Raw genomic sequence first — 27,881 nt, forward strand, 5'->3', positions numbered from 1 at the left:
TTTACTAGTCTGATTACAAATGGCAACAGGAAGTTTTTTTTAACAAGCATAACACTAGAAGCTTCAAAGTTAGGGTGAGGTATATTTTCAGGATGTTTTAAGTAAAAGGTAAACTTCTAATACAAATTTTAAGGTAAGCAACCTTTTTTTCCCTAGTTGCTGATCTTAAAACACAGTATATTTTCTTTATAAAGATTTAAATATTTGATCATTGTTCCATTTTTCTCTCCATTTTGTAATGCTGTCTATTCAACTTGCTGTTAAATGCTCAAACTCAGAAGCAAGCTGCAGCAATGAAAAACATATTAATATGTGTTGAATGCTGTAGATGATAGAGGGGAGAAACAGACAGCTTTAAAAAGGAAGTTTATAATGGAAAATGGTTTTGCATCCAGTTATATTCTGAGTTACATATATAGTGAACTTCAAATTTGTCATATACACCAAAATTTTTACATGGTTGCAGACTTCTCATAAGCTTTAACTACTCAATCAAATCTTAACTGCTGGTCATCACATACTCCATCCAAATCAAACCAGGTACAAAAGTTCAATTTTTCTCATTGTTGTACTTTGCCTGTTAATAGCCTACAAAGTAGATGCAAACGAAATATACAGTGGATGCACTATGACAAAGTGCTGCTCCTGACTCCTGAAGGCAGCTCCCAGCATCCCTTCTCATAAAAGCTATGAAAGAATGCAAAAAAACACCCCAGGAATTGTGAAAAAAAGTGATGAAAGTATATAGAAACTCACCAGTAAAGTGACTGGTGAATAGAAATTAAATGACTGATAATTATTTAGCAAACACAAAGGATTAAAGCAGAATGAAATTAACAGGTAACCAGTTAAAAACTGAAGTCTGGACCACATACCCCATGCCTACAGCTTTAAACTACCACAAAATGCTTTAAAGGCCAGAAATATAGATGCAAAAACAGATCTATCAACAGCTCTAAAGTTAATGAACAACCAACCATTTGAAACTGAAATAATACACTCAGGTCAATGCCATTCTATATATGCTGTGGTATTTTCTGTAATTATTTGTTCAGACACTCAGGGAGACAGAAAACTAGTCTGAGCTAGCAAAGTATGGCCCGTTGGACACTCCCAGTGCTCAAATAATTCCTTTAACTAAATCTTTTGCCTGATGAACTGAAATTGAAAAGGGAGAAAAATACACAAGCTGCAAGGCACTACCTGAAGTAGTGTGCAGCACATGTGTGACCCAGCGCCTCACACCCCCCAGTCACACTGCCTGCTCAAACAAGGTATCACTCCTTGCTATGCTTGACTTTTTGGTATGATTACCTCATGGCTCAAACAGTAGTCTCTGAAGAGAGGAATATACTCTTTCAGCATACTTCTGCTGCCTACCCCACAGGCAAGCTTTAGACAAGCCACCTCCTAAACTAGAAACTGCTCATTAATTTGCACCATTAAGCTTACCAGACATTTATTTGCAAGATGCAGCAATAGCTTAGCTCTGAAGAAAAACCTCTAGCATTTATTTTTTTGCTCCACAATCATGTAACAAAACATGAAATTGCAACTGTTGCAAGGGATAGTGAAGCAAAAAGAATCCAATCCCAAAGCACCCTAAAGACAAGATAAAGCACTTGTTCTCTGAACTCTCATATGTGAAGTTATCACCACCTTGCATATCTAAAGACATATATCTGAGGACTGCATAGCATCAATTGATTTCAGGCCCTTTGCCTACATGAAGGTCATACTAGCAAAAGTTAGATATGATGCTCCGCTGCCAGTATTCATTATTTTTCAAAGAAAAGTAACATTGTGATCAAAATAGTTTTCACCCACAAACCCACACCTTACAAAACAGTATTTCAGAAACAAACCTGCCCCTCCCCTCCCTCCAAAAAACCACACCAAAACAAAACAAAACATTCCCCGGGTAACACATTTCAAAATGTGGTGCATGTCCCACAGGTTTCAAAGACTCACTACCACCATCTCTTCTGGTAAACTTTCAGAAGCGACAGTGTTTTACATGATGATCAAATTCTTTCTTCCTACCTTCCCTTCAGTTTTGAACTCTATTCCCAATTTTCAAATGAGTAAGTAAACACCAAAAAGACAAAAGTACCATTAAACTCCACCCAACCATCTGTACAGAACTTGATCTGCCAGACTGATAAAGCTAGAAACTGAGCATACATAACGACCAATTCCTTATTTTTTCCACGACTGGCTAAACAATCATACCCAAAAGCGTGAGAAAGACTGTGACACCACAATCCTAGATCTTGCCTTAGGATAAGGAGGACTGCTGTAATTTCCAGTGATGACATTCCTTTTGTTTAGTGGAAAGAAGTGCTCATCTAACACACCTCCTAAAAATGACCCACGCAATATGATTTCCACACAAAGAAACACACAGAGAAGCAGACACTTCCCCTAACAAGACTCCTAAGTGTAACACCAGAATCACAAATTAATCAATACAGAACTTGTAAACATTGCTAAATCCAGGTTTAAGTCACCTTAACTAGACCAGCAATATGGTCTAGTTAAGGTGACTTAAACGCAAGTCTTTTGTGGGATGGTATCAGGTAGCAAGCCTGTCTGTAGCAGAATTATTTGAATTAAGTGAAGGCCCTATGGCAAGTTTCCTGCACATCCTCATTGAAGACTACAGAAATGGATAGTTGTAAAAGTAGAAGTCCTTTATTGCATCACTAAAATCAGCCCATTAAAACCAAAACTGTTACAGTCCATGCCAGCATGCAGAAAGCCTTCTAACATAAAGTCCCTAAGTCCCAAGCAGAAGCAGCAGTGACAGCACCCATAATCTCTGTTCCACAAGCATTTCACCAGTAGCAGCCGCAGAAGTAGCAGCAACAGCAGCATTTGTGACCAGTGTTTGGTGTGTCTGGTAGCATTCTCAAAGCAGTGCATTTTATTCTATTTTTAGCCAATCAGGCTTAAACACAAATTTTCTAGAGTCTTGCTGGACCTATCCTAAGATAAGATTGATGTGCGACACTATTTGTAATTTCTTACACAAATTCTACGTATATAACTCTATCTGTTCTATCTAGGAATGTTTAGCAAGGCTACGTTGTCTCTGTTACGTCTAGAGCTTAACTAACTTTGCAAAAGGCAATGCTACTGAACTTTAAACTAGGTTTTAGGTCCTTTTCTTACTAACCAATTCAGTATCTTATTTGCTTAAAGCACTTTAAAAATCCTCTACTTATTTAAAACTAAACTTGTATTTCTACCTCAAGTCTGTGTGGATTTATGTATTTTAGTTTCTCTGAAGGTTCCAATTCAGGCCTCACATTTCTGGACATCCCTGGGCCTGTGTGGATGCGGCCCAGAAGGATTTTACAATCTGACAGCCCTACAGTTTCCAAGTCAGGTATCCAGGTGCTTCTGAAAAGATAGGGCATGATGGAGCAGAAATGCCAGTACCTGGCTGCTCTGGGCTCTGAATTTCTCCAAGATGTTCTGCAGTACTTTGGGAGACACTGTCACTATGAAAACATGAAGAACTATTTTTTTAGCTAACCAGCATATTAGGTTCAGAGTGCTGCTTGTGTTTGTTACATTGCAACAATAAGTGACTCATTGGAAGAGTTATCAGTAACTGTGCTTAGATAGTTTTTAAATATTAATGGGACTCCCACCTTATATTTTCTTTCCCTTGACTTTTGGAACTGACTCAGACAACTTCCCTCTTGGGAGAAATGGCTTCAAGCCTGCTAACAGCTCTCCTCTGACTCCACCCTTGGGATATTAGTGTTTTGACAAGTACAAAATTCTTTGACAAACCTGAAAGGAGAATCTTCAGACAAGTAACTCAAAAATGACCAGAAATTGTATGGGGTGTGCCAGCTAGAATACATGTTCTTTCAGAAAGGTTATAAATTTTTGACAACTTACTCTCCTGAACAGTACAATCTTCTATCTCCTGACTTTCTCCGGCATGAAACAAGAAATCACAAATGACTGCAATCATCCAGCTGCACAGAAGAGAACTAGAACTCTTTCTAATGCAAAGAGCCCAAAAATCAGCAAGCCCCAAGCAGCTAAAACCCTGCAGGTGACAGCACAGACTGAGTAGCAGCAGTTAAGGCTCCCTGAACAGACTACAAATGTGTGGACTGCTTTACATGACTTCTTGGTGCCTTCCGTCATCTCATGGAACAGATCATGGAAGAGACTCTATTCTTCAGGACACACAAAGGGCAAATCAACGCTAATAGTGCTCATCACCAGAGAGCTGCTCTTCAATGCCTCTCACCTGCAGTGAAGGAGAAGTCATCCCCCGCCCCTTTTGGAGGGATTGCCTGACCACCACCACAAACATTTCAGAGGAGAGAGGGACAAGCAGGCTGAGTCCCACAGCCGACAGGAAGACTGACACTGACACTTGCTGTAAAAACCACCCACATCGATACTGTCTCTTTCACTTCACCCAAAAAAGAGACCATGCAGCTCCAAGCTTTTCACTGACTGCCTTCTAGGTGGTGATCAATCAGAAGCTGCAAGAGACACACCGAAGTCTGTACTGATGCAGCATCTGTCACAAAAGAAAAACCAGGAATTAAAACTCTCAATACCAAGACAACTAAGTATTTTACAGAAACAATCAAATTAAAAGTTAAGCCACAATCCAGACTTCAAGTGTGGAGTTTTTTTGTTTGCTTGTTTTTGTTTCCTTTGGTCTGCAATACAGAAAGTCAATTACACCATCATTAAATTTAAAGTACAGAATTGGCAACTTCTCCACTGTAGGTTGTAAGAGCTGATTCAAAGGCTGTCCCATACAGTGCCCACTCCAGCCACTGTCCAAGCAGAACACAAGCCTGGCACGTTCTAGCCCATTCACCTTTGAGGCAAATCTTATCCCCTCCAACACCAAATATACTCAGGGAAAAGTATAAAAGTGGAGAAACTTCTCCCACCAAACTAGTCTCAATGTTTCTGAACCTGCAACAGGATTTCTGTAGTCAGTGCTTCCTAGACAGGCTTCAGTACCATCTCCCGCGTTAACTCAGCTCTGCCAGCACATGGAGTGACTCCCACCTCAGGAAAGGACACATGTGACAGCTTTGAAAGCTATAGGCTAGAACAGCTAAGTCAACTTTAAGTCAAGGGCACACACCCGGCTGAGAGAAATGAAACTTGGCTGAGGGATTTCTAAACCATTCCCTCTTTTAGACGACACAGCAGGTAACAGATCAATGCAAATGACTGAGAGCCAAATTTCCAGCCTCAGCTCTCTCACAGGTCTCTGATATTCAACTCTTTGTGATTACAGATCCCCTCTCCTGGGCTTTTATTACTCTTGGAGCATCTTCCACATCTCCAAGGATATGTTTAGAATCACTACAATATTTTGTGGCAGGTCTGAGGCCACTGCAATCTCACCACCAACTAAATGAGAGAGATAATTCTTTTTTTTTTTTCCCCTCTATTTTTCATGCCATGCTATATTTAAGAAATTTCCTGATCTGGTCCACAGCACCTCCCCAGGCAGCTGAGGCAGAGCAGCTGGGAATGGAGGGCAGCAATGGCAGGAGGCAGCACCACAGTCCTGCTGAGCATTGTCACCCCTCAAGGAGAGCAGCTCTGACGCTCCAGTTTATCTGATGAGAGACTGGGCCTCCCCAGCAGCAGAAGCACCCCTTCAACCTACCAAAACCACGTGGTTTTAGAAGCTGTCCTCCTGCTCAGCTTTATCCTTTTCCTTTGGCACAAGCTGGGGAAGGCAGGCTTTACAAGGTTGTACCCCAATGCCAAGGACTGTTAACAGACAGCCAGGCCTCACGCTAGTGAGGTGACTGTGCCATGCTGGGGCAGCATGTGGGGATCACTCTCCTCTGCTTGCTACACAAACAGAGACTTAAAAAATTATTGTCCCCCCTTGCATTTACAATGAGATGAAGACCTACTACAGAAAGTACAGGCCTAGCTCAAGCATACAGAATTTCTTAGTGGACCACCTAATAAATTCTAAGTAATTCCTTGAAACATAGAAAATATTCCCCTGTGCCTGCATATTTGAGCAAAGGAGTAAAAATAACTGAGGAGGTCTACAGAGCATATAACTTTTCAGTGAGTTCTCATTTAAAACCGACCCATTTAATTACGCTAATTAGCAGGCAATGCTTCACCTTTGCAAAAGAACAGATTAGAATGCCAACTTGGAAAGACTGAGCAGGATAAATCTGTATCACATCATAAAGAAGGTATTTCACTCTCAAACTTCTTTTTTTTTTTTTTTACACAAAGAAAACCCAACCCATAAATACATTAGTGAGCCATTTCTATAATGTCTTGAATTAGAGGCCTTTTAACACTGGTTCAGTAGAGCCTGAAATGTTACAGCACCATACCCATCTACATCTGCGGACCAGTTTCTAAGGGGTCACCAGAAGCACGTTAAAACGTTAAAGCACGTTTGTTAGTCCTAGAGATAGACCATAACAACCTCCTGCCTACTGAAGGCTCTCCAAAACATACAAACCGTGATGGAAACCTCTGCTTCTTCACCTCGGTGTCACAAAACCACCAGAAAACCAAAATAAGACCCTTAATTATTCAGAATCAGTGGTGCTGCAGAGCAGCACTGCCAGGAGGCTGGGAAGTCCAGGCTGCCTTCCTCAGTCATACCACAGAAATGCATCTTTGCTGGAAGACTCTGGCATGTTTCCTTCCTTCCTTCCCTGCAGACAGCAAGCAACTGCTGCCACCTGAGAGGAAAAGCAAACCCAACTGTGTGCAGCCACATCCCTCACCAGCCTGCCTGCAACACCAACCCAGCCTATGTTACCTCCTGACAGCTGAACACCCACAAGCCAAGACTGCACCAAAATCAAGCCCATCTTGTCCCAGAACAGACACACAGAGAGTTGGTCTGATGACTCTTACAAAAGCAGTGGCAGAAATACCAGTTCTTTTGCTGAAGGCAGATGTGGAGGAGTGCATGGACACTCAAGATAGACAGCAGTTTATCAGGATAACCGGGTGTGTCACTAAAGGAAGTTAATTTCTGTTCACCTCAACAACGCTAATATATAAAACAACAACAAGAACCAGCAAAAAATAGAAAGAAAAAGGGAAAGACAGATCGCTGTGCTCAGCCCAGCCCTGTGTCAGGCTGCCACGATATGACATCCTTCGCCAAAGATCCTTCCATGCCTTTTGCATATTTCTTCCCCTCCCTTCCTGGCATCCTCTTCCCTGTTCTTCCTCCAGCCATCCACACCCAGCAAGACTTTCACAGAAGATTCTCTTTTCCTTGAGGTCCACAAACACACAAAGTAAGCAGGTAATTAAAATCTCCCAGCAATTTGAGCAGCCTTTGTTTAAAACCCTTACAACTCAGGAATCTACACTATATTAATAAGTGACTTGGGGCATTTAAGAATGGCAGTAGAAATCGAGTGTTGATGGCCCAGGTGGAGTTGAGCCCAGTGAGGAGACTGCTATCAACCAATTCCTTATGAGACATTACCACCCACTCATATGTGTATGGAAAAGTAGTGCATAATCAACTAAATCACTTAAAGAAGTCTCAAAAACCCACAGATTTGTTCAAATCGGCACCAATTCATCTTGATTTGGCTTGGCTCAATGGGGAAAATACATCAAGCTAAACCATATATAAAAATATACTGAAACTGAGTTACGAAGTCTGTACCGTTCAAAGTTTTTACAAAGACTTTAACTGGTGCGGTTCTGCGCGTGACAACATAAATTACTGGAAACAGGGACTGTTGGTATCCATGCACTGCTCACCTCTAAGGTGTCCTTACAGTAACAGTGAGCAGCCACCCCAGCTCCGCGGTGCCGCTGGCCCGGAGGCTTCACAGCCACTCGGGTGTTCTGGAACAGTCAGGACTCGGGGGCACGGCCGACAGCCCCGCGGCCACTCGGGTGTGTGCCCCTGCCCTGCGCTTTGTTCCCGGCCCTCCCAAACCTCCGGCGGCCCGCGCACCGCACCACGGCACACACCGCACCACGGCACACACCGCACCACGGCACACACCGCACCACGGCACACACGCCCGGCACATACGCGCACACACGCGGGACCAGGCGGCTCCGGGTGCCCGGGATGGGCGCAGCACAATCCCGCCGAGCTCCGTCCCCGCAGCTGCTCCGGCAGCGCCCGAGCCAGTCCGGGCAGCGCGGGCGGCAACCGCCGCTCCCCTCGGGCCTCGCCGGGCCTCGCCGGGCGACGGAGCCCGGCCGCCCCGGCCCGCTCCCGCCCGGCCCGCCGACGGGGACAATGACCGCGGCGGCCCCGGCTCCCCTGCCCGCAGCACCGGCCCCCGCCCCTCGCCGGGCCTCACAGGCCCCGCCGCGGCCGCGCTGCCGCCGCCGGCCCGGCACTCACCGCCTGCGGCGCCGCTCCCGCCGCTGCTCCGGCCGCCGCTCCGCCCCGAGCAGGTGCCCGGCGAGCCGGCGGGGCGGGTCCCGGCGGCCGCGGCGGCCGCGGCTGCTCCGCACGGGCGCGGCGGAGAGAAAGGGCGGGCGGGGGGCGGCCCGGAAGGGGAGGGCCGGGCGGGCCCGGGCGGGGGCGGCCCCCGCACCTCCCCGGACCGCCCCTCGCAGAGCGGGCCCCTCCGCCGGAGCCCGGGCTGCCGCCGGGAGCTCGGCTCTGCTGCCGGGCAGCTGCGGCCCGGCCGCTCGGCCCCGGCCGCCATAGCGCAGAGGACGCGCTTGCCCTTCCCTGGTGTTTGATCCTGAGCAGCCTCTTGCCTGAAATGCCCTGTGGGAAGCAGAGCCTTCCGTGACACGGGCAGCCAGGAGGGCAGCCGTGTCCTGGGGCTCATCAGGGACATCGCCAGCCGGGAGAGGGAGGGGATTGTCCCGCTCTGCTCTGCACTGGGGCAGCCTCGCCTCCAGTGCTGGGGGCAGGTTTGGGCGCCACAGTATTGGAAAGATATAAAGCCATTAGAGAGTGTCCAGAGGAGGCCTACGAAAATGTCAAAGGGTCTAGAGGAGAAAGTATTTAAGAAGTGGCTGAGGTCACTTGGCTAGTTCAGCCTGGAGGAAACCTCGTTGTGGTTTCCTCAGCCTCCTCGTGAGGGGAAGTGGAGGGACAGGCACTGATCTCCTCTCCGTGGTAACCAGTGACAGCACCCAAGGGAATGGCCTGAAGTTGTGTCAGGAGAGGTTTACATTGGATATCAGGAAAAGGTTCTTTACCCAGAGGGTGGGTGGGCACTGGAACAGGGGAGTTCCCCAGGGAAGTGGCCATAGCACCAAGCTTGACAGAGTTCAAGCAGCATGTGGACAATGTTCTCTCAGGCACTTGAGGCTGTCCTGTGTAGGGCTAGGAGACTCAATTCCTCTGTGTCCCTTCCAGCTCAGAATATTCCGTGGTTCTGGGACACTTCCCAGTGCCCTTGGGCCCAGGGAGCACGAGCAGCTCCTGTGCAGGGCCAGGGACGGCCGGAGCGGGGCAGGCCCCAAGGAGCTGGGTTTGCTGGGCAGGTGTCACAGCCCTGGCCCTTTCACTGGTCTTGGCTGCACTGCGGTAGGTCAGGCAGGAAAGGCTGGACCGAAGCCTCCCCGAGGCCAGACAGATCCAACCTTACAGCTGCAGCCACCGTGGCGCTGCCCCCAGCCCGCAGCTGAGGCAGCCAGGGCTCCCTTGTCCCAGGCTGCTGCTGCTGTGAGGGTCAAGGTGCCTCACAAGTGCCAGCTTAATGCTCTCCAAGACTTTTTGCAGGTTCCTGGAGTTCCCGTCAGAATATGCACTACGGGATGGCAGCACTCTCCTTGGCTGGGATCAGATCAGTCCCAGTGGCGTGAAGGCTCTTTAGGCTGCCGGGATGTGTTAATTCCCTCGATTGCCAGTCCTGATAGCCAGCAGGCCCAACAGGTTTGGTGTTAGTTTTTCCTTCAGGAGCTATGAACAACAGAATCACTCACTGAACATACTGTAACCCTTTCAAAACAAAGTATCTTCTTACAGCTGAAAGCCACGCAGAAATAGATTTATGGACCACACAAAACCAAGGAGACGCTGATGCTATCTAGATTGCATTGGCATCCAAGGCTGTTGGTCAAGGATCTTGAATATTACTTTGGTGCATTGTCAGATCAACTCATTAATATGAATTTGATTCAGCACAGATGCAGGCACACAATTTTGTTTCAGCCCAAGCATGGTTTTCGTGCTTGGTTGGTTTTGTATTTTTACAGTAGCTAAAGGAAGATGGGTGATACCTGATACAGTATCATTACAACTGCAAAGGCAGGCGGTATCTGATCTGGTGTAAAGCTTACCAAGTTAACCTTGTCAACATTTTTTTTAAACAATTTAATTTAAGCCAAAAAAAGAACTAGACTCATCACTCTATGTTACAGAGTCTTGACATTTTTGATCTGGCAGAGAGCCATAGTGTTGCATTTACTCTGTCATAGAGCCATGGCCTAAACAGGATGAAGTTATATTCACTAAATAGAGAGTGGAGAGGAAGGGTTGCTTACTCTTGGCCCCCTTAAAGGGATGGTCTCAGTTTCCTTATGTTCTGAAGACCAGTGTGAGCTGCCAACTTCAGCTGTTCTTTGGACTTTAGTTGCTGACACCTTGCTGTCCTCCTTTAAAGGACTGATCTTTACAGTAGCAGTACATCTTCAATTTTCTGCCTTCTCAAGCCTGGGGGCTGAAGCTGGGACTGAGGGATCTCTCGTCACAGCTATCAATCCGTTTGCTTTTTTTGTCTATAGGATCCTGCTTGTTCTCTGTGGACTCAAATGCAAGGAACACCACATTATTGCTGTATAAAAGAATTTCCTACATTCACCAAAACACTTTGAAATTCTCATATAAAATTATGAGATTATTTTTAAATTTAGCTGTAGCATTTTCCCAATTAAAATGAACTGCAGAAGATTTACTGATAGGACACAGAATTAGTGGTAAACTGCACCAAACAACACTTGCTTCCTCTTTGCTGTGCTGGAATTTTTGTTAATAGAAGTTCAGGATGAGAATTGACTCAGTGAGCTTTAGATGAAGAAAGTGTAGGGGGCTACTTCTGCACTGAGACTTAAAACTAAGCAGACTTGAAACAAAAACTGAGCTCTCAGTACAGACAGCCAGCCTCTGTGTGTGTGGGGTAAACTTCTACATGATATAAAATAAGTTATCAAATTTCATAATCAATCTCTTTACTCGTTGTTGCCTCAGACGGTCTTGATCCAACATATATTTATGGACAGCAGGATGGATACTATCCTGATGGATAGTAAGCACACAAGGATCTCTGGCGAGGACCATGTAGTCTAAGTAAAAAACAACTTACACATACTTTACAAGTTAAATTAATATTTAAATCAGTGTCTATTAGTAGCTCCACAGCATCATTATTCTCCACCTCCAAATTGGAAAGGCTATTCTATTGCACAAGACTTGGCAATTACTGCTTATTAAGACTAATTATTTTAATCTATTTGCATGTTTTATTTCTAATTAAATATCATTAGAACAGAGAATATCTTTCATATTCCTTTAATGCTTAATTTAGTAAACATTCCCTTTGGAAAGAGCACAACTGTGGTTTGCATGCTAAACACTTGGAAATGATGAATGGAAGTTACCTGAAGTTCAAAAGCAGGAACTAGCCCTTGACAGACTTTATGGATCTGTTCTTTCAAGGAGGCATTTCACTTTCCACATAAAATGTTACTCTTGGCACTAACCTTTGCTGAACCATATTATGCTAATTTAAAAAAGAAAAAAAAAAATCTCCTTGATTGCTTGGCAAGGTCAGGCACAGAAGCAGGCAGAGAAAAAGGAATGTGCTCTGCAAGTTGTGCTGGGGTGCATCACTTGGACTTTCCTGCAGTGCCAGGGCTGACCACCACAGCAGCTGCTGCTGAACACCTGATTTCCACTGAGATACACCAGATAAATGACATTAAAATCTGCTTGTAGGAGTGGTTTGGCTTGGTTGTCATACACAATTCGTTTTGGTGTTTGCAGACAGAGCCTGTGGATGGTGATAGTTAAGAGAAAAAGCATCTTGGAACAGTGAGAGAGGGTCTGGTGGAGTCATCTGGTGGGAATAACCTCAAGATGATCTTGATCCACCATCAAGAACTGCTGTCCAAGGTTAAATTGTGGTTATACCAGGCAACCTCTCAAGATACCAAAAGGGAAACATTTTCCTTTGTACTTCACTATCTTGTTATGCCTCCTGATTAGGTTTGCATGGCTTCATTAACTTGGATCTCTGCTTTTGAAGGAGTTTCACATTCATGTTTTCTTCTTCTGCCTCTCACCATTCCCTACCCCTTAGTGCAATCAGGCACTTTTTTATCAAAATGCTTTTACCAAACCACCGAGTGTATCTCCTGTTATGAAATGAGGGTGAGCTGCCTAATTCTTTGCAGGGATGTTGGTTGATTGCTTCTTCTAATGGTACTAATAAAACATTTCAGTGGAACCATAACCATTCAGTGGAACAAAATTTAGCTAAAGCTCTAAGTCCCCAGCAAGGGAGTATCAGCTCTCTCTCTTTATTTATCAAAACTTAGACACTGAGGTTTAAGTCAATTCCTGAGGTTATTTGTCAAAGGAACTTCAAATCTGTAATACCTTATACAGACAATTCAAGAATTTGTTCCAGAATGAAGCAATAACCCTCAAATTCAGTCATAAGAACTTTTTTTAACAATTTTCACTGGAACTATGGTACTTTTTTCAGTCCAGGCTCAAAGCAACAGATAACGACTTCCTCCTTCACTGAGGAAATATGTCCTACATTTTAGCCTTGAAATTTGAGGAAAGCTGGAAAGTAATTGTTTAATTAAGACCTGAAGGAATGTGAGAGGATGACTAACTGCATGACTTGGCTCCGATAGCATCACCAAATTACTCTTCAAAGAGAGCCTCCAGCAAGCCTGGGCTCTCATGACATAACAAAGCTGGTGTTTTATTTATAAGGTTATCGTGGCTTTCCTGTAACAACACATGAAAATGTGCCATTGCTGCTGGGCATACAGCCCGTGTGAACTTGGCAGCGTTTTGGCAAAATACCAGTGAAAACAATCTCAGTGTGTGAACTAATATCAATGTGTGACACAAATGCAGTAAGACGACTTTAAAAACAAAGGCTTTGAGCTTATCATCTAAGAGGCCACAGCAGATGAGTTTGAGGAGGAAGGCAGAGGTGCAGAAAGGCTGCAATTCTTTGCTAGTGCAAGAGCCAGGTTTTGGAAAGATGATAGAAGGAGAAACTGCAGTAAAACAGCAGGATGAAAGTCTGACTGAGGAGAGAGAAAATTTCAAAGCGTCCAGCTTGAGACAACATTGTGGGCATGACTGATATTGATATGCTTTAGGAATTTTAACAGTAATTATGTGGGAGTAACTATGTGCAAAGTATCTTAGCAATCCTCAGTGACTGTGACGTTCACCCATTCATCAGCTCACTCATTTGCTCAATCCACCAGCAGTTTCCTTTGCTACAGGACACCTGCCCTAAAGCCCAACAGTGGCATAAATTAACCTTGTAAAACTGTAGGTTAGAAATACAAACGTTGCTTGCCAAAAGGGAAGAACTTCTGACCCAGTCTTCAGCTGGGGAAGTTTTAGTCTTGTCTGACCAGGACTGTACCTGTTGCCCATGCCAGCAGGGTTTCAGTGCTGTCCCTGACACACTACTGCACACAATCAGTCTTTGAAAGACTCCTTGGACTTCTGTTTCTCTGCCAGCTTTGGTGTGGGCAGTCTTTGTCTAGGAACTGAGAGAACAAACCCATTTCAGGAGGCAATGGCCAGAATTTGTATTGTTTTGAATTTCTGTATTTAAACTGATAAGAGGTAAAAAAAAAAAAAAAAAGAGTGAAAATTATTCCTGATTGAGATTTCAGTATTCCATAGAATTTAGTGGTATAAACCCCCACAGCTTTGCATATTTGAGGTAATAAAAATGATTTTTCAGGCAAGGCTGCCATCTGTATTTTAAAAGACAGGTTATTACCCTGAAAAGGGATGTGTGTGCATGTTAATATGGTGTTACAGGTATTGCCCTAATCCTCCTTACTGAATTTGGTGAGAAGGGCTATTATTTCTAGAAAAAAAAACCATAAGATACTGACAGAGTAATTTCTCTGATTATGAACATCTCTTACACACATTTTTTTCTTCAGTTATGCAATTTTATGTCTGTGGGGCAATTATTGTACAATGTCAATCACCTACAGTTGCAATGGACTTCAAGTCATTCCTTGTAGGCACAGTAAGATCTAAAGTGACATGGAAAGCTGCTGGTTTAAGCTATTTATGTAACTATTTAAAAAACTTATTCTTATAGAAAAGACTTCCTAGAGCATGCAATTCATTGCTTACTGCTCCTTCTATTCGTTGGATCTCTCCTGCATCATAGTTGGATTTTCTCTGGAAATCATTAAGGCTTGATTATAGCAAGGATACACATCTATTTTCATAAAGCTCCCACGTGAACGTGACAAGCTATCTTCCAGAGCCTCTATTTTGATTCTGAAAATTGCAGGCCTCAGGTCATCATCAAAACTACTAGTCTAAAAACATTTCTACGCTCAGTCTTGAATAATCAAAATGCTATAAAACATATACAAACGGCAGAGCAAACAAGGCTACTGGGGAGAAAACAAGTATCTAAAATTTTAGGGATCAAGAAATCATTTTCTTACACTCAAGGTAATAATTTTTAAAGCTTAGAATTTCTGCCTGCAATTTTAAGGATTTTGCCACTTCACATGCTTCAACAGACGTTCAATTGGAGTGAACAGCATCACCTACTCTTCAGCTGTGGGACATCATAAGGATAAGATAAATAATTGATGGGATGAAAAAGTGGGGGAGAAATGAACATTTTGGCCCATGGTGTTCTGGACTGGTATTATTGCACTAACAGCAATAACAAAAATGCATCTGAAGTTTTCTGTTATTTCTAAGTGTATGTATTCTGGAGAGATTGAATTTAAAAGCTGTTTTCCTGAAGATTAAAAAGAAAATCCAGAGAAAATCTCGTTCAGTCATAACATACAATATATTTTTCAGATTTTAGCATAGTGGTTCAGCAGTAATAATACACTCTTCAGAATTTAATATTGATACAGAAAATCAGCATCCCCTAAGTCAGATAACTGCCCTTTAGGTCTCTGTGCACCCATAAACAGTGGCAGAATAGGGGAACCACCACTCTTGATGCTGATTTTGGAGGCAATCAACAGTTTGAACAACATTATCATGAAATGAAAGCAAATGAAGAGACTTCTTTTCAGTTTCTACCTTGTTCTTGAATAGGGAGGGAGAAGAGAGAAGTACGGCAGAAGTCCCACAGGTCACTAAATCAGGAAAAGGAGCAGCATATTACCACTGATTCATTTGTGCCACTTACAGGACAGTCTCCCTCTTGCGCAGGACACAGGCCAGGCTTAGAGAAAACAAGATATAAACCTCAGAGTCTAGATTTCAGCTCTTGAAAACTGAACTACCTACATTTTAATACAGTTTAAACCTTAATGGGAAGGAGGGCTCTTTCTAGGGTTTCCAGGCTGCTGTGCAGCACTGAAGCCCAGTTATCCTGGGATCTCAGGCCTCTCCAAGCAGTGTGATCAATGCTAAAAGCCACTGTGCTACCTTGGGCAGTAGAAGAGCTGCAATGCCACACTGGCAATGCCTGGAACAGGAGTGGGGTTGGTGGCAGGGGCACCTGAGCTGTAGAGCTGTCAAAGTGGGACTGAGGTGGGATGGGAAGCAGCCAAAGGTGCTGTATTCTTCATGCCAGAGGGAAGATCCCCACCCTGCCAGCCAGAGTAGCAATCTGTGCTATTTCTGCAGCTTTCTGGGCACATCTCATTTGTACAATTAAAGGAGGCAGGATGATTGCCCCTGCCTCTAGCTGCTCATCGCCAGATGAAAATACAGCCAGATCCACCCCTCAGTGATGCAATTTTATTTTGAAATTAACTCCCTGGGAAGACAAGAGCTCCAAGGCAAGCTCTGGGTGCCATTTCCCAGGGCAATACCATGGAAAGTGTTGAACCTAATCAGAAAGCTACTGATGCCCAATTACCTCACCTGTGTTATCCATTAGAAACTTACTAATAGATAAAATAAGAGGAGAAAAGCTCTGTCAAGGACTTGTGTGAGTCACTAGTGATCCTTCGCTGCAGTTGCAAGACCACTGACAAATTCAAAGTAAAGCTCATTGCACAGTCTTGATTCACAACAGCAAACGCTGGGTTGGTGCTGCTATGAAGAAGATACATCATCAAAAGCAAAAAGAAGGAATATAACCCCTCAGCTGACAGTGCCTAGTCCAGATATTCAGACAAATTTGAAAAGTTACATCTGAAAGCAAATATAAAGGTAAATACAAAATTTCTTCACCAATACCCATCTTGTTTCCTTCAATCTTAGTAAATAATCAAGTGGACAAAATAACATGAATGTTTCAGGAGTCAATACAAATGAAATAAACTGTCATCATGGAAAGTATTAATATACTTCATCATAAAAACAGATTGCCTCAGTTGCAATTTTGACAGAAGTGATGATTTAAATAAACTATATTAAAAAAAATTCCCTCAGCATTTCACTAGAGAACTATCAGCAGCTGCAGGCTGGTCACTTTCAAGCATGTAGCTTGAAGAAAAGTTCAGCATTTACGTCGTGGGTACTCTTACAGAACAGCTCTTGCACACTAAACAGAACAGTGTCTACTTACCCCAGCTCTCAAGTTTTCTTCTGCTTATTTTCTCTGCCAGAGAGGAGAAGCTGGGGCTGCAAACTGGCCCCCATACTGTCATTAGCCCTCTGGATGCCACAATTTGAAGTCCTCACCTTAAGGCTCTTTGGCCACCAGCCTGCACTTCCTCAGTGTAGGATCTCAGAAAGCAAATGAATATATGGCAGTGGGAACAACGATGAAATATTCTGAGGTTTTGACAACCACACCTTCATTCAGTATTATACCTTCCTTCAGAGATTACCTCAGAACAAATTAACATACATATATTTTTAAATCAGTCATATTGTTGTGGGAATAAAAAGTGCTAAGAAACAAGTCAGATTCATAAATGAAAATGTATTTCACCTTTATACATGCTATACAGGTCATGCAAATACAGAAATCTACAGGTTATACAATGACACCATAATAAAATATAATATGACATTTGTCAAACACAATGTATTACAGAAAAACAAACTGTTTCTGTTTGTTTATTATTTAGGAAATAGATGAAGGACTTATTTGGAAGACACAGTACCATGCTACAGCTTACTGCACAGTCAAAAGAAAGTATTTCTTTGAAGTACACTAACATAAATAGAGCTGGGATGCTGTAGGTATGATTTTTTTAGGCATTGCACATCATGTCACTGGTTACTTTCCCATTGCTGACTTTTAAAAGCACAAGAAGGGTGCTACAACTGAGGTCAGTCTATGCTGTGAACTTTTATATGTGGAGGGAAAAAAAAAAAAAAGAAAAACATTCCCTCCCCCAAGATTTTCACGTCTTTTGTGTTACTGTCCAAAGAGAGTTGCATTTATAATTTTTACTTATAAGGGACCGGACAAAATGTCCTCAAAGCAGCACCTGATCTAGCATAAAGGTTACCAACAGAAATGAAGTTAACACCGTATGGCACATGATGTCCTGACCTTGTACATCTTGCTGTGGACTGTTCCATACAGATGTTTACAGAACATTAAGGGCCCCCAGTGTTCCTGGCTTGCATTTTGGCCTTTGTGTTTCTGACACTCACACATTGTTTTGCTGCTGACCAAATCCCATTTTGTTGAGCCTACAGGAAGACAAAATACTTCTCTGTGTGATAGAAAGCCTGCTGGTATCAATCAAGTGTCTGCATATTCAAAGGTTAATGTGTCACCCTCCTGATCACTCACTCGGATCTACTACAGCTATACTACATATATATTAAGGGCTTACACTTGGCATTTTGCCTACTTTGCTCACAAGTGTTACACAAATATAATTTTAAACACAGTTGATAGCTGCTCCCAGACTAATTAATATTAACCGGTAAGTGTCACTAGTGACTAAAAGTGTCAACAATCATAAAGGGATAATTCCCACACTCCACAGTCAATAAGAAGGCTCTTTTGATTCCAGCAGCTATATGTTTTTCAAGCCTCTTCAGCTACAGTTTTAAATTACACACCTCATAAAAGTTGCCAATAACTCCTTATTAAAGACAAAAAAAGATAGGCACAAAACTAAAGTACAGTATATTATTTTGTTTCAATGCACTGTGGGCAAACTCCATCATTATTTACAAGTAAAAGATGTCTAAATGAATGTATGATCAAGCTTAGGAAATAATTATTTAAAAATAAAATGCACAGGTAAAAATCACAGTGAAGTGTTGAGATGAATTTTAAATTAAAGAAGAAGTAAGTGCTTTATTAGCAGCTAAAGCTCAAATTCTAATGCACGCTCTGTCTTCCCTGAAACATCAAGGCTCTAGATCATTGGTTTCTACCAAAAGCAGCCAGTTATTCAACATATTCCCTGGGAAGACAAGTTATATTCAGCTCTGATTATTTGAAATCCAGTGTTCAAGGACTGCAGAAGCTTTTTCAAGTGACAAGCTCATATTTTACTGTCAGTAGCATCACAGGGATATATATCCTCCAGAAATTGTTACCTCTGTCAATTAAAAAGAGAGAGAAGAATATCAAGTCAGCTATGCAAGTCAGATGACCTCAGTTTTGTAATTTAGAGAATATACTCTTCCAAAGAACCTGACTATGGCTTTGTACTTTGAGACTGTCACTGAAGCCTACTATAGGTTTTTACTATGGTGGCTTTTCAGGGTATGTGATTCTACACTGCAAGTTTTACAGCAGCAGAAAAGAGTAAGCAGCAGCAATACATACCATGGCCTAGACTGGCTCCACTTTTAACTCTTTTCTTCATGCAAATAGGCCCCAAAGATATACAGGAAAGATACTGTATTAATGAAGAAATTCTGGATGTCTAAAGGAAATGTTTCCATTTACCAGATACTTGTGGTTGCTATGATACAGTCAGTTTGCATATGATGCCAAATCACAGGCAGCTGCAAATCTCAAAGATTATGTTGAATTTAAATACCTAGGAGAACAGCTTTCTTTCTCTCTCCACACTGCTGTGTACAACTGTTGCAACATCCTGGGAAGCTAGTAAGTAATCACAGCAATTTATCATACCTAAGATGTTTATCACAATACTGTACCTGTTTCTGTTCTGCTGAAAAGTGAGGCCGTCAACAGATAGAATTAAGTGTATTTTCCTGTCCTGGACTGTTAAATCCCTCAATCAAGTTTTTGTTACAGTCATCTAGGCTAAGGGTATCACTGGACATCTTGGAGTAGGTAGCTTGGCCTGTGAAATCCAAGAGGTCTTCAAGAGCCTTGGCATTACTTGTCCCATTTTGGTCCAAAGAAACACCTGGCATGAGTTCATTCATGGGTGAATATTCAGGGATAGAGATAAGTTCTTCTTTTGAAGCCGGGCTATATGAAACATAAAGGAAGAAAGACACAGAATAAGAGATGAATAACTTTTCATTAAGCAACCATCAAACTAAACCTCTGACTGTTCAGAAACTACCACTCATCTTAATACAGCTGCAGGAAACTTTTACCTAGAGAATGTCCTAATCCAAAGAAAAAAGATATTGCCCTGTTCAGGATGGAAGGTCGTACCCAACCTATATCCCTTAATGATTAAGGTTTGTGGCAGCTCTGTGACATCAGCATTCATCCCCTAAACCCACATGCTGAGTGTTTACTGAACTGAGTTTATTGATCATTATTGCAGTCCCTGCACCATTCCTTTACTTAAATGTTTATTGCATTATTCACATTACTGTCCTGGTCCTGCAAACACTTCCTTAAAGAACACACATTTCAAAACTTAAATAAGAAGTTATTTCTTGAGACCTTATGATACACTTCAGACATAGAAATCCCATAATTAAACTTAGGAGATGCTGCAACCAGGTACTTTACTGAGACTAGCAAGGCTACTAGTGTATTTTAGTTTGGAGAAGAGAAGGCAGAGGAAGGCTTTCACAAGCATTTCTAAAACCTCATGATGAATGAGTTGAGGACAAAACTGCATGAAATCCTACAACATAAAATGTAAGGGGTGTCCATTACCACCAGTAAGAAACTGGGTTTAACAGGGATCAAAGAACATCATATAGCCAGTGAGACTGTACAGACTGCTTCCAGGTGAGGTCCTAGACACAAACATCAGCTGGTGAAAAAAAAGGAGTGAGATAAGCTCATGGGCAACACATCAATCAGTGTTGATGTGTTTAAGTTTAATCACTTAAAAGGCCAAGGCAGAATTGCACTCTCAGTATCCCTAAGGCTACACTGCAGTGACCTTGGATTGCAGGAAGTGGTAGGCTCAGGTGCTCTCCCTCATTGGTTTTTCTTATTGATAATCTCTGAGATCAAATAAATGGGCTTCAGAATTTTCTAGTCGGTCCCAGCAGGGCATTTATGCATACTTGCTGGAAATACTGAGACAGTATAAGAAGTTCAACTGGCTTACTGATTAAGGGAAAACAGTATAAAAATTCCAGGTTTAAAACTCAGACCTAGCTTGGACTTAGCAGCCTTAAATTACCTGCCATATAAATATGTAAATAAAAAATTGAAATTAAAAATCCTTTTTTTGCACATTCTTCCATCAAAATGTATGAATATTTAAAACTACAAAGTTATTTACTGATTTCTATACATTTCTGCTTGTTAAGTACTTAAAATTCTAAATCCATTATTTTCTTTATTCTGTTTGTATGGAGGCAGAAATGCTCATGCATCACAGCCATGCAGCCAAATTCAAAAATGGTGTCATCAGAACCTGCATACAGTAGCTGCTTTCACAAAACTGTCTGAAAGGTTTAGGCAAACTTGCATGGAATCCATAAATAAGGGCTGTGGAAGGATTTCAGAGTTCACTCCCCCAAATATGCGAGTGTGAGATGAGGTTCTGTGGCCCTTGTGTCAAACACCCAGGAGCATCCTGGCACGAGCAGAACACCCCCAGTGCACCTCCAGCTGCCACCGTGGGGGGAAGTGAGAAGGAAGTTGGTAAGGTATTAACACACAAAACCCAAAATCCTGTGTCTCACAGGAATTCCACAGCCCTGGTGGTAGATCCAGTCTGTACCTCACATCCATGGACTGAACCTCATCTGTTGAATCTTCCATGCTGTTAGACTTCCCATCAACAGCTTCCAGCTGAATAAGTCCTGAAACTGACTTCAGTCCATTAGCAACTACATCTTGGGAAGGGATTACAGAAGCAGCACTTTCTAAGCTTTTATTTTTCAGGCAGGTTGCCAGTCCATTGATCTCTATAAAAAAAAGTTAGAAATTATGACAGCAGAAACTTGGTTATTTAAATAGTTTTAAATTATAGATTGAGTAGAAAAGAAAACTGATGATGCAGTAGACTCAGTTTAATCCATGACTCATCATACTATACTGTCATTCCTTTATTCCACTTCAAAACTGTTCTTTATGCTAGATCTTTTAAATTTGTGGAAACAGGAAAAGAATGTTTTATCTTTTATGTTATGTACTAAAAACCTCAGCCTGTTGAATATATTCATATAGATATGTGCTATAGATAAATGTCAGATATGTATTTTATTTAATAATCCTTTAAATACATATTTTTTTATGAAGTCAAATTAAATGTAAGATTTAGAGTCATAATATAAAAAGCTTGGTTGTGTGTAAAACTTTTCTACCTACAAAATTTGAAGGTAGGCTGCAGCAATCAAACATACTGGCAGATTAGAACTTTTCATTAATAAAAATGATACATCAGGTACTAAAATGGAGGAGAAACTTTATTTTGTTTTTGCTTAAGTGGCAAGGCAAAGCTGTCTCCAGTTTTTAACATTTGTCACTGATGCAGATATGGCTGTTTTTTCTGAGATGAAAGCAAAGAATTTATGATAATGCACATTGCTCTGCCTCAGATCAAAAAAACCTGAAGAGGTTCAACTGTGAAAATAGGTCAGAAAAATATGGCAATTTTTTTACCTGGCTGGTTGAGAACAAGGGCCTTTGGTTGTTTTTCCACATTCAAAGTTGATGGGATCTCCAGTTTTGGCTCTTCCTTCTGAAATCAAGTATTGATTCAGCTGTATTAGAGGGAGGACTGTAACCTTCATGGAATTGATTGGACTCAAAACTTGTGAGACTGCCCAGGACCATGAGTTTTTTTCCCTTTCTAGTTAGGCATAGCATATTTTTAAAATAAATTAAAAAAAAAAAAAAACACACAAAACATTCTCTGAAGGTAACTGAACAGTTTCCTTAGTGGATTAGAAATGAAAACCTGACTGGCACTTCTTAGCTGGACACAACTGCCTTCTTTTCAATCCCACATCCCTGACAGATGCAACAAAGAGCTCACGAGCTCAGTCACTGGCTGGCACAAAGCAGGAAGACACATCAACAGCAGCAAACTTTACAGCTCCAGCATGCAGGAATGGGCTGTTGCCCCTTGCTAGGTAGTGAGGGGGACAATAATCCTACCTGCAAAGGCTGCATAAAAGCTGTGTCTCTGTAGCAGTGACTGTGACACAGCAACAGTCACTCTCAGTTTGAAATGCATCTAAAATTTAGGTCTAGAGTGTACCTAAGTACACTTAATAACACGGAACTACTCTAGAATTTAATTCCACATGTGATAATAAAACAAAACAATCCTGCAACCACATACTGTTTCATACCTTTACTTCTGGGGTTTCACTCTTCCTTGTTCTCTTCATGATTTCATCTATTCTCTATAAATCAAAATAAATTTGAGGATGAGATGGCAGAAAGAATATGTAATACAAGAGATGGGAGAAAAAGACAAAGAACCTTTTCTTTACTGTCATGACATCCTCTCTGCCTGTCTTGGAAAAGAGAGAACCAAGAAAAATACAGAAATCTAAAGAAAGAAAACCTCTTGCAGCTGATTTTAACTTATCAGATCTTACAGAATGTCATTTTCTCAGCAGATGCACTTTAGAAACAAGTATTTTTAATACCAGGTGTTTGCTGAGTTATGCTCAGTTCTGGAACAAGACAGTTGTTTAAAGCCAACAGTGGTTATTTAAATCTAGTTGCTTTTCCAACTATTTCCAAACAGTTCCTTTAAAAATAGTTAGCCTTTTTGGAATAGAAGAGCAAAATGAAGTATCTGAAGTTATTCTTGCTGGAAATGTGTAAGGCATTTTCCCAAAATACTTTTGTTTTCCTTCTTTCTTCATTAAAAAGGAAATTATTTGAGATGTAAAACACTTTGGTTTGATAGTCTAAGCTGCAACTGCAACATGCCTCCAGTTCAGTGGTGAACAGTTTCAAACATATTGGAATAACATATATGGATAGATGACCTTTTGTAACCAGACAGGAGTTCTGCAGCTGTGCTCTTTCTTGCCACACAACTGTAAACAAAGCTCGTTTATGCAGCTTCAGCCATTTCTCTGTGCAGCAGTGGCCAGACTATCCTGCTCCTTTGCATAATGCAACCAGAGACAGCCAGGTAGGGGAAAAGCTGTTTGTTAATCACAAACCTTCTCAATTAATGACACAGAGCTTTTATGGAGTAAGTTTTAAACAAAGTCACTCATGTTTCTTAGTAGTTAGAGATGTCCTGGGTTGGGCAGCAATTGATATTTGCTTTGGCATGTCATTCCTTGTTTGTCTCAGGCATTTAACCTTTCAGGTAAAGGCTGGCTCTGTATTTGCTCAGTGCCTAATAGAAAGTCATTTGCCTCAGGCAATTCCATTTTGTTACAAATTTTGATGTCCGTGTTCCCCTAACAGGCAAGTAACAAATACTAAACTTGGCACAACTGTTCATCTCTAATCCCTCCAGATTATTGTTAGCAGATACTACTGGGTGCTTCCTGGGTTATGTATTTAAACAAGAAATGAATTAATTATCCTGAGATGCAAATACTCACCTTCTTCCGCTCCAGCCTTTCTTGCTCAATTTGCTGCATGATTTGTTCCCTTTCAAGACGAAGTTGTTCAGCTGCCTCACGGGCTTTGACTTCTGCTTCTTCCCTCTAATCAAAATGTGTAAAATATGTTAGGGCCATTATTTATTTCAGGCAGCAAACATTAAGAAGTATTTTTTTACATGTATAAAGCTTAACATTTCTGTTTGAGATTATACCTGTTTCTCAAGTTTGGCTTGGAGCTCTTTTTCTAGTTTTTCCTTTAGCATTTGCTCTTCCTCAGCTCTTCTCCTGGCTTCCTCTTCTGCCTTTTTTCTAGCTGCCTCTTCTTCATGCTTTCTTTCCTCCTCCTTCTTACGAGCTTCTTCTTCCAGACGAAGTCTTTCTTCTTCTGCCTTTCTTTTCTGCTCTTCTCTTTCAAGCCTGCAAAAAATGTAACAGAAGGTTTAAAATGCTTCATCTTGTTTAGCATGAATTCTGTTGTAACTGATAACACACTGATATCAAGCTTTTACTCCAGTCTTACTATTAATGCCTAAAATATTTCATAGAACTTATAATTTCCATTGAAAAAACATGTGTGATCAAAGAAAACATTTCTGTTCTAATTTCAATTAGAGTGTCAATAATAAATTAAGTTTCAAGAACAAAGATAACCCTCTTCCCCTGTACTTAACACCCGTAATGCTCGTATCTATAAACAATCAAGTTATTTTATTCTTTACTTCATCTAAAGATAAACAGATGGGGATAAGTAGCACCAAATTCCACAAAACACAGTGGAACCCTGGAAGGAGTGGGTTTAAATTCCACCTGTGCTGTTCCCCAGCCCACTGAGGGACACCATGCTCCTTAAGAATTGTTTTGTAGGTGATCATTCTTACCATCCTATCAGGGCCAAAATGGCAGGAGCTGGTCATTCCACTCCCACCCACAGTGTTTTTAATAAGAAAACTCAAAGCTGAATCTAGACATGCAGAGTAAGTGATTTCCTATTAGGGGTTTGAAGGAAGTGCATGGTTTGCTGACACTTGCAACTGGCCTCCCATGTGGAGAACCACCTTAAAGCCTGTTCCCAGAACAGAGCCAGAACTTCACTGCTCATACACAGCAACCTTTATTCTGCCCACACTCAGAGCCCTCAATGCCTGCAGCAGAGTTGGGCAGGAAAATGAACTTCAGGTTAATTATGAATGATTCAAGCTTTGCCATTTAATGCATATCCCGCTGCTGCAAGACTGTTTCTGCTACATGATCTTGCTCCTTTAAAGCCACCTCAAATGTTTTTTACAATGTAAAATACTTCAGGTATGTCCAGACTGCAGTGTGCACTACACTTCAGCACAGACATGTGCTTGAAGTATTTGGAAAAGTAATAGTTTATTCAGGGTTCTTGAAGAGGCCAGATTACTATTTTCTAACTTCACTAATGATAGAAACTGCAAAAGACACTAATGAAATATGAGTCTGAAATGAAAAAAATTAAATGAATGCATGTAAGTTCCCACTTGATTCCAAAACTACCACAGTTTCAAGCATCTTCAGTGATACAGGTTAAATTATTAGGTAATAACTTTCACAGAGCAATAGACAGACCTTTCTCGTTCTTCTCTTTCCTGTCTCTCCCTTTCCTCTTGCTCTTTTTGCAGGCGGGCCTGTCGTCTTTTTTCAGCTAGAATTTTTGCAGCTTCTTCTGCATCACTTGTTCCTGCTGTGATCTTCCCTAGGAGAAGACAACCAAGGGTAGAAAGTCAGACAGAGAACAAAGAGAGTGCCCAGCAATTCCATGTTCATATAGAGGCAGAAATGGGCCTGGTTCAGAGTGGGAAGTCATCTTTTTAAAAGCACACTTCAGCATTTTCAGTAGAAAGAAGATGGAATAGAGGTTAGGGCATCCCTGGGTATCATCATTTGCACATCCTCATTAACAAATGCTTTTGGCACATTAATGAAAACTGTGTATTCACAGGTTCCAGTATGCATCTTTATGTATCTTCTCATAAGCTTGTGACTGAACAGCTCATCACTGTTTAAAAGTCTCAAGGACCTATGGTATCTTGCACTAATATCTTGCAGTAAGGCTCACCTTCATTGCTCTCAGCCTTTCCAGGAGAAGGCACGTGCTTCTCAGGAGTCACCTGGCCCACATCATCAGCACGTGCTCCTGGGGACTTCAGGTGACTGACATTTTCTTTCTCCTTGTCTGCTTTCTTCTTAGGTGTTTCCTGGCTGAGACTGGAAGTGGCATGATGCTTCACAGGAGAAGCTGGGTATTGTTTGGTGTTTTTAGGAGACTGAGGATAAGTCTTTGCAACTGTCCTGATGAGGGAAAACAGCAAACAAGGCCAGATGTTACACAGCTTGGAATCAAACTCCACATTTCTCATTCTTTCTTGTCTCTGGCTACAGAGGAGTATCAGCTATTTTGCACAATACTGAGAAGAACCATCTGGATGCAATCAGAACTTAAAATGCATGGAACTGACATGGAAGTGCACACAATTAGAGAAAATTCTCATTAAAATAAACCAATAACACTGTCTGAGGTCTAGGTGAGAGACAGGAAATTGTGGACTACCTAAACCAGTGATTTTAGTAATGACCATTTGAAAAGAATTCCATCAACTTTACTGTTTCTACAATCCTTTTCAACATGAAAACCAAAGCTATGGCAGTGCTCTGTCTGTAGAAATTATAACAAGCTACAGTGTGCTGCTTCCATCTGAATACCACCTTTGCCAAACATGGTCTTTTTCTAACAATATCTGATTTCCCAAGAAAGCCCCAAATAGCAGTATATACTGGTAAGTAAGGCTGCGTACTACAGAACGAGACAGAATGAATCAAACCATTATATTGTCACTAACACTGTTTGAGTTAGTGCTTTTTTCAGCACTAACACAACAGACTCCAGACTCCAAACTCAGCCCCTGCAGCCTTTCACAAGCTGCACTTCTGGTGATGGTGATGCACAGCAGCAATGCAGCCCACTGCTCATCTGGCTGTTGCACACTTCAGGTGAAGTGATAACCCTGAAGTCTGTTCTGGAAAATGGAAGGGTAAAGATACCTGACAGTCACTGAAAAGAGGTGCACATAAAGAGAACAGATTACCAGGAAACATAAAACTACACACAAATACCATTCATTATTTATGTAACACCAGTAACAAGCACTTGTAACATGAAGAAAGGCTGGGATGTGTGAGTAAGCAGTATAAGAATAAAGAGATTACAATCTTAAAATAATGATTATGTGAATCTCATTAGAATAAATTATCTTACATTAAAGTGACCATCACACACATATTTCTAACTTTTTTTCCTGGATATGCAATTATGATATAAATGTATTACCCCTTATCACTTTTTTCATCTATACAATATAGAGTTTCATATACTATAACAAGCTTTCTGGACTATACACTCGTTCTGGCACACCACGAGCATGAAAAACATGCATGAAAAAAATTAATGGACTGGAGTGGCAAGTTTTGTATGGATCTAACTATAGTATTGTGTGGTCAGAGACCATTACAACCAGAACAGCATTTGCATTACAGAGTGGACAATAAAAATAAGACATCTTTCAACTCCTCCCCAAACTCATGAATTCTATAGAAAAAAGAGTTATTTTCTATCATATTAGACTGCATTTGAAAGAGATTGAGACATTAGAAATTAATTAGAATACAAGGAGCTCACTCAGAGCTGCCGGGTTGGTGGGGAGGAAAACACTGCAGAGTATTGCACCATCCCAACTTTCTTACTCCCACTGAAGAGCCACCACAGACTCCAAAAGCCCTCAGGCTGCAGGAACCGTAGCACTCAACTAAATTTGAAGTTCACCTCAGGTAGCCCCTGCCTGCAGGCCCAGGAGCTCCCTGTCAGCTCATG

General features: G+C 41.7%; 2 protein-coding genes across 3 annotated transcripts in view; both read right to left on the reverse strand.

Moving 5' to 3' along the window:
- The window catches only part of BCLAF3 (BCLAF1 and THRAP3 family member 3), a 33,870-nt gene extending 25,393 nt beyond the window's left edge, over positions 1-8,477 (reverse strand). For both annotated transcript variants that reach the window (XM_066313943.1, XM_066313942.1), the window contains exon 1: positions 8,381-8,477. The gene's annotated coding sequence lies outside the window, so the exon portion shown is untranslated. The remainder of the gene's footprint in view (positions 1-8,380) is intronic.
- An 8,581-nt stretch (positions 8,478-17,058) lies between these two features.
- Positions 17,059-27,881, reverse strand: part of MAP7D2 (MAP7 domain containing 2) — an 81,660-nt gene continuing 70,837 nt past the window's right edge. The window contains exons 10-18 of the mRNA XM_066313955.1: positions 26,073-26,305; positions 25,583-25,709; positions 24,205-24,409; positions 23,990-24,094; positions 22,766-22,819; positions 22,071-22,149; positions 21,187-21,373; positions 19,235-19,514; positions 17,059-18,666 (exon numbers count right to left, since the gene is read on the reverse strand). Of these exons, the coding sequence (XP_066170052.1) occupies positions 19,265-19,514; positions 21,187-21,373; positions 22,071-22,149; positions 22,766-22,819; positions 23,990-24,094; positions 24,205-24,409; positions 25,583-25,709; positions 26,073-26,305 (1,240 nt within the window). The 3' untranslated portion in view covers positions 17,059-18,666; positions 19,235-19,264. The remainder of the gene's footprint in view (positions 18,667-19,234; positions 19,515-21,186; positions 21,374-22,070; positions 22,150-22,765; positions 22,820-23,989; positions 24,095-24,204; positions 24,410-25,582; positions 25,710-26,072; positions 26,306-27,881) is intronic.

The sequence above is a fragment of the Sylvia atricapilla genome, chromosome 2 (genome assembly GCF_009819655.1).
Source record: "Sylvia atricapilla isolate bSylAtr1 chromosome 2, bSylAtr1.pri, whole genome shotgun sequence".
Taxonomy (NCBI): Eukaryota; Metazoa; Chordata; class Aves; order Passeriformes; family Sylviidae; genus Sylvia; species Sylvia atricapilla.